Source organism: Candoia aspera, chromosome 10 (assembly GCF_035149785.1).
Source record: "Candoia aspera isolate rCanAsp1 chromosome 10, rCanAsp1.hap2, whole genome shotgun sequence".
In the NCBI taxonomy this organism is placed as follows: Eukaryota; Metazoa; Chordata; class Lepidosauria; order Squamata; family Boidae; genus Candoia; species Candoia aspera.
Genome location: NC_086162.1, coordinates 25,001,561 through 25,008,629, shown reverse-complemented (window position 1 = coordinate 25,008,629; position 7,069 = coordinate 25,001,561). Strand labels below are relative to the sequence as shown.

The 7,069-nt window shown below is 47.3% G+C and overlaps 1 protein-coding gene across 1 annotated transcript; it reads left to right on the top strand.

Annotated features, from left to right (window-relative positions):
• Nucleotides 1-5,106: 5,106 nt before the first annotated feature.
• GNG8 (G protein subunit gamma 8) lies at nucleotides 5,107-6,447 on the top strand. Its single transcript, XM_063311856.1, has 3 exons — nucleotides 5,107-5,264; nucleotides 5,448-5,606; nucleotides 6,245-6,447. The coding sequence occupies exons 1-2, from the start codon at nucleotides 5,181-5,183 to the stop codon at nucleotides 5,574-5,576; spliced, it is 213 nt and encodes a 70-aa protein (XP_063167926.1). The 5' UTR covers nucleotides 5,107-5,180; the 3' UTR covers nucleotides 5,577-5,606; nucleotides 6,245-6,447.
• The last annotated feature ends 622 nt before the right edge of the window (nucleotides 6,448-7,069 follow it).

The following is a 7,069-nucleotide window of genomic DNA, read 5'->3' as shown; positions in this document are numbered from 1 at the left end:
GTGTCCTACTTGGAGAATTGCATTCATCCTTCATATTATTTGCATGTACAAACTGGGAGGGATCTAGGCACCATGACTAGGTCATTGGTCCAGGGTAGGGAAGGTGTCAAATGATGTCACGGGCCTTGTGACACCCTTACGCAAATCACTTCGTTTGTGCAGTGATGTCATGATGCACATGGCATCATCTTCACCCTAACTGCCTTAGCACCCCACACTGTGAGATGCGTCCAGGATGCCAAAAATTGAATTTGGGATCTGAATTATACAACACTCTGCATTTTGCGCCAACCCATTAAAATATTGCAGGGATACAGATGGTTTGGCAGTTGGTGCAGGATATCGTTTGAGAAAGTCAGACAGTGTGAAAATATGAGTCACATTTTTGTCCTACTCTTCTTACAAGGAGTTTAAGGCAGCATGCACAGGGGTTTATAGGGTGTTGTGAAGCCCCACAACAACCTTGTGAGGTAGGATGGGTTGTACAAGGAAAAGCTTCAAACACAGAACATTTCATAATGTAGCAAAACATCTGACTTAAGCCCAGCAAATATCAGTGAAGCCACACAAATTCTCCCAGCATGACATTTGTGGATTTAAGTTTGTGTGTGTGTTTTTTATTATTATTATTATTATTATTATTATTATTATTATTATTATTATTATCTCTACTATCAATAAGCTCTAATGAATTCTTTGATCTGGAGTTCTCCAGAGGATACTTTGTCCAAATTCATACCAGCCTTGCTTGAAACAGGATGACACACTTATGAGACCCGACCTTTGCATGACCAGGTGATGTGAATCAGGCAGGCCACAACATTTTTGTTTAGCCATAACGTAACAGATTATGTGAACCCAGACATTCCTTTTTGCACACTCAGGTCTAGCAAGTTGCCTGACCCCCAAGGCTGGGAGCGGAATCCAATTTAAGACGCCGGAAGGAATTTCCAAGAATATTTTGACTGTTCAACAGCCGCCTTCCCTGGGGTCATTGTCTTGCTTGCTCTGCCCCCGTGTGGCTGAAGTCAGCACTGCACCCAAGGATGCCCCTTCCCCCGAACTTAAAGTTCAACTTCGCTCACAGAATTTTACAAAATTCTCCAGAATTTCAGTCTGAACAACCCTGTGAAGCCTCTTAGTGGTGCACCCCGGGCAATGTGACTTGTCACGGCTAAATAGTCTACACATCTGGCTGCTGGACTTCACAAGGATTTCCCAGCAAGAAAAAGCAGCATGAACACCGAATGCTATGCCATGCGATAAAAAAAAAACCCCAAGCTAATTTTCACACCCTGCTTGTTGTCTTGTAAAAGAAATGCATTACGTAGAGAAAGACCATCTCTTGTGACTGGTTACACCAAGACAATCTTCATGCTAAACTTGGTCAGGTCCAACTTGGGCAAATGCTTTGCACTTTTACTACGTTGTTTGGCAATTTGGCTAGTTTCCTGCTTCCCAGGATTGATCAAATCTAGAAAGTGAGTCAGGGCCATCTGCAGGTATGACATGTGTAAAAAACTAGCAGGCTTTGAATTATGAGTTTGTACTTGCTATATTGACTTTTCTGACCTCTCTCGTAGACACTCCTGAATTGTTAGTAGTCAGAATAAATGTATAATGTGAATACACCCAAATACTTTTCTGTGGGTGGAACTCCCTTTTCATACTGTTTTGCTCACTTGCAGTTCTGTCTTGTGCTTTAGATTATTTTTACTAGTAGTAGTATTTTATTACAGGTAGTCCTCACTTAAGGACCATTCATTTAGTGATGGTTCAGACTTACGATGGTGCTGAAAAAACTGACTTACAGCCAGTGCTCACACTTACAACTGTTGCAGCGTCTCCATGATCATGTGATCATGATTTGGGTGCTTGGCAACTGGTGTGCATTTATGACCATTGCAGCATCCTGTGGTTACACGATCGCCATTTTCAATCTTCCCAGCCAGCTTCTGGCATGCAAAATCAATGGGGAACTGTGTGATTTGCTTAACGACTATGAGGTTTGTTTAATGACCACTTTGCTTAGCAACTGAAATTCCGGTCTCAATTGAGGTCATTAAGCAAGGACTACCTGTATTATTATTCCCCTTTTTCTGGTCTCCCATCCCTGCAAACCAAGTAGGAAGAGGCTAGATAATTGTCCTGTTTCCTTGCCAGGTGGTACCACTCTTTGGTCATAACTTCAATGCCTTTAACAGCGTTTCTGAGAAAGCGTTCACCCTGTAACAACCCGATCTTCATGCTTTCCCTTTACGACAGTCCTGCAAGGCAGGCGGTGAAATGGTCCTCTTTTATTGGACTTGATCCAAATGAGGCCTAAAGGGATGGGAATGTCACCACATTTGCAGAATTCCTGGATTCTTACTCCTGGAACAGAAGTAGTGCCAGCTGGGGGTTGGCTAAATTGTTTGGAAATTACAGGCAAGGTGGTGCAAAGCATCTGAATCCCGGGCAGATCAGGCTAGGCTGATCCATGCTGATGTCCCTTTACCTCGCGGGATCCTGGAGAACCCCAGATGCTTCCACAAACCAGACATTCAACCTTGGATGCTCTGCGGCCCATCCTCTCCTCTGCCTATGAAGCGGCTTCTCCCAGGGGGGCCTCGAGAAGCAGGTTCCTTCCTTCCACTCCTTGTCTGCAGAGCCCCAGTGGGAAGCCTTCTCCAGCTGCTCCTTCCATCCGGAGACCATTCCCTGAAGCTGCAACAGGTAGGAGCAAGGCTTTATTATCGCGTTCTCTTTGTTCTTCTTTGAACCCAAGCCGTTCGATTTGGGGAGGGGGAGATGGAGGAAGAACCACATCCCACTTGGGCGGTGTGGGTGCAGCAGGGAGCTGGCGTTTGCTGCCTCAGATTCTTGGAGAAGCGAAGAATGAATCAGGCAGATGCTCCAGAGCTGCACCCTTCTAGGCCAGCATTTTGGCTGGGAGGGGAGGGGATCTGGGGACCCCCCTGAGCAAAACGCAGAGCTCAGGGATTTATCACTTCTTCGGACCCCGGTAGTTGGTTTTGACAGATACGTGGTGTGGGTCAAAAACCTAGAGGTAGCACCTCTTCTGACTAACTGATTTTATTAAAAGACATCAAAGCTGGTGCCTTTTAATGAAATACATTAGTCATAAAAATTGCTATAGAGTCCTCCTGATTTTTGGCCACCACAGACCAACCTGGCTCTCCTGCATCATTGTAAGCTTTCTGCTCGAATGTTTCCCTTGATTTGGATCCTCATAAATTAAAGGTTTCGAAGATCAGAAATTCCCCTTTCCCCCGCCTTACTTTATAGGAGAAAGTTACACAGAGCTAACCCAGAAAGCTGAGAAGGAACATCCAGTGTATTTGCAGCTTAGGAGGCACCAAGATTTCATGTACTGCAGGAAACACTCCACTTCAGCATCCCACAGGAAATGTGGACTTAATAACTGTAAAGTACCAGATCCTTTCCCAGCGTAATTAAAAGTTAATTTCAGTTAAAACTTTTTAAACAGGCAGGTTTTGTTTATTGTTTTGGGAAAGCACATTTGAACATTTAGCTCCTCCGTAGTTTTGTCCTTGTAGAAAAACAGTTCTGGGCTTCCATTCTATTTTTATTTCCCCACGTACCCAGGAGAAAAAAAAGTTAGGACAAACGCACCGGTCTGGATCCCTGCAGGGTTTTTTTATCCCTTTGAATCGTAGTAATTGAGTGCCTCTTGCTCACTGTAACCTCCCTAACCCAAGTCGTATAATGTGTCATCCCTAATGCTCACTTCCCTGAGCTTGAGGTCTGTCTCTAACCCTTTCTTGGTGCACTTCACCAAGGTGGATCTCCAGGGGCAACCTGCTTCTCTCATGCTCCTCCTGATATGTGTCTGTTCAGAGCAGAGATGAGGGAGCATCTTCTCCCTTGGCACCAGCTGCCAAGCTTGAGCTGGATGGGGACCCATCTGGCTGGGCAGGGCAGCTGAAAGCTCCGGCTCTTCTACAAAGAGGGCAGAAGCAGCAGCAAGTGCCCTCTGCACATGCTCAGTGTCCTCAGCCCTTCCTTTTTTGTCTGCTGGCATTGGAAACCGGGCATTGCAACCTGGCTTTGCTCCCCTCCCCGCCACCCTCCGATGCAGGCCTGTAAACTCCAAATTTATTTATTCCCAGAATCCCAGCAAGTGAGTAAAACAATACAAAAATATTTATTCAGTCAATGGCCAGCAGAAAGGAAAAGAACAGAACGAACTGCCAGACACATTCTCAAATCCAAATTTGGTGTTCGCTTCCAGAAACCGGGAATGGGGGAAACAAGGTTTCAAAACGACTCTACGCATTCTCAGAGGCACCGCTGCCCTCTGGGGCAAAATTTGACTCTGATATTAAAGGTAGCCTCTAGAACGGGGGCGGGGGCCGCTTCCAAAGCCCCTCTGCAACATCGGCACATTTTGTGCAACCTCTGCCCCCCCCCACCCCCGGCTGTGTCATGAGCTTTCATCATCTGTGCACGTGATCCCCTTTTCCCTTCTCCCTCACAGGAGGGCTGTGCAATTAGCCGGTGGCTTTGAACACTGAGGAGCCGAGTCAGGAGCAGAGGGGGGTGGAAGGGGGACCTAATTAACGGCATTTGCCCCCTGCAGGTCGTTGCTCCCCCTGGTGGGTGGCCGGTGGCCTTTTCTTTTGGAAAGTAGGGCAGCCTGTGGGTCACCCACGGTCCCCCAGGCCCTCTGTCTCCTTGGCTCCCCAGCCCCGTTCCGCGAGGATGGCTCGTTTTTCAAAGCAGAGGAGATTCTGCTTTCAGATATGGTTGGTGGGCTTCTGGAAGGCCTTGTGACAACCGTTCCCAGCCTGGCTCCCTGCAAAAGGGTTGGATTGTGCTCCCCGCACCCCGCCTTGGTGGCTGGGGATTATGGGGCTTGTGTTCATCCCATCTGGGGTGTGCCAAGTTGGGGTAGGCTGGTCATAGAGCGGGACAGTTAGAAACTGTGCGGGCCAGGTGGCTTCTCTGTGCCAGGTGCGGGTGTGTTTCTAGGCAAGTGCGCTGCGAAAGGCGAGGGCTGCATTTGTCTTGGATGCACAACTTGTATTTTGCACGAATGCCTCCTCAGCTGGGAGAGGGCACCGTGCTGCCAGGGGAGCTGTTGCCACTGGACACACAGCCACCCTGCTTCTGTGCCCACCTGCTGGGCGAAGGTCTGCCTCCCCGGATAAAGCAGCATGTCCAACAACATGGCCAAGATTGCAGAGGCTCGCAAGACGGTGGAGCAGCTGAAATTGGAAGTCAACATTGATCGTATGAAGGTAAGGGGTTCCAGAGACTTTCAGGAGGCATGGGGTGGGCCCCAAACATCTGGTGCTCCCCAAACAGAGGCCCGGGGTTGCTCCTCAAGTAATGTGGTGCAGTAGTCTAGCTTCGGCGTGCCAAAGGCACACGGTGCTGGCTCTCTGGGGCTTTCACGCTCTCTCTTTCGTTCTCTGTGGCAGGTGTCCAAGGCAGCGGCCGACCTCCTGGCATACTGTGAAGCCCATGCCAAGGAGGATCCTCTGGTCACCCCGGTGACCGCTTCCGAGAACCCTTTCCGCGAGAAACGGCTGTTCTGTATCGTGCTGTGAGCCAAGGTGGTGGGCGATGGACCCAGCCAGGTGGCCCCCCAACTTCTTTTGCCTCTACCTTCGTTAAGAGTCCCCCTCCCCAACATGCTTTGGTAGAGAAAAAATATTGGGAATTAATAGGGAGGGATGGGCATGTGCATACAGGTTGTCCTCACTTAACGACCACAATTGGGATCAGAATTTTGATTGCTAAGCAATGTGGTTGTTAAGTGAATCCAACCCAATTTTACAACCTTTTTGTGGTGGTCATTAAATGAATCACATGGTTGTTAAGCAAATCACATGGTTCCCCATTAATTCTGCTTGCCGGAAGGCAGCTGGGAAGGTTGAAAATGGCGATCACGTGACTGCGGGACTCTGCGTTGGTTGTGAATGTGAACTGGTTGCCAAGCACCTGAATCGCAATCACGTGACTGTGGGGAAGTGCAGTGGTCATAAATGTGAGGACCAGTTGCAAGCCAGTTTTTTCAGCGCTGTTGTAAATCCAAACTGTCACTAAATGAATGGTTGTTAAGCAAGGACCACCTGCATACCACTGGCATTTTTTTCTTCCACTTACCTTGGATATGATACTTCTATGTAAACACCGGAAGCCTGAGCTCCCAAGCTGTGTCTTATTCCTCTTCTAACCTCTCTCTAACATTCGGTCCTTTTTTATTTCCCTCCAGTGTATGTATCAGGACTGTCTCCTTCATGCTGAATGTGCAGCCCTGTATAACAAGTGGAACAGCCTGGCTTTCACCGATAAAAAGCAAGCCACTAGTCCTCATCGTTACTGAGATGCAGTTGCTTGGAAAATAAACCACAAATAATTCCACGTGAATTTCCTTGACCCGGTTTACTCTAATAAACGTTTAGTCATTTCTTTCCATCTCTTTCCTCTTCTGTTTTTCATCCAAATGTCTACGGATCTTCCTCAGTAACCCATTAAGCATCTACAGGAAGCAAATGGCTTCCAAGTTACTTATTCAACCCCCACTTTGCTTTTCTTTGAGCTGGAATGACTGAATAACCTTCTATTCTCATCAGACCATTACCATCAACGCAAGAGATCTGGAAATGAAAGTTACCAGAAACATATTACGGATTTTCAGAGCCAAATCCAATTTGCAAATAACTATGTTGGAAGAATACCATCTGGCACAGGGCATGGGGTCGCTGCTGGCATACGAGGCCCCCTTGTGCAGAATTCCACTTAATGCCTCCCCAAACAATCTTTTTAGCATTAAAAAAAATACTAAATATAATGGTAATTATGCTGGGTTCCTGGTATAGCTTCCCTTACTGGTCTGGACAGCCAAATACGCATACACAACGTTGGTGATCCTGTGTTGTAGATACTGGATTTCCTTCTCTCTCTCTCTGTTTGCAACTATCCCATATGCGCAACCCCATCCTCCATGACCTGATCAGCTTAGGATCCATGTCACAAAATGCAATTAAGATCCATTAATTTGCCATTTTTCTAGGTCAATCAGCCTGGAACTACCCAG

What these genes read in the sequence shown, in the direction of transcription:
- GNG8 (XM_063311856.1), top strand. Translation starts at nt 5,181, where the DNA reads ATGTCCAACAACATGGCCAAGATTGCAGAGGCTCGCAAGACGGTGGAG. An exon ending in TCAACATTGATCGTATGAAG is followed by an intron (nt 5,265 to 5,447) that starts GTAAGGGGTTCC and finishes TCTCTGTGGCAG; the next exon opens with GTGTCCAAGGCAGCGGCCGA.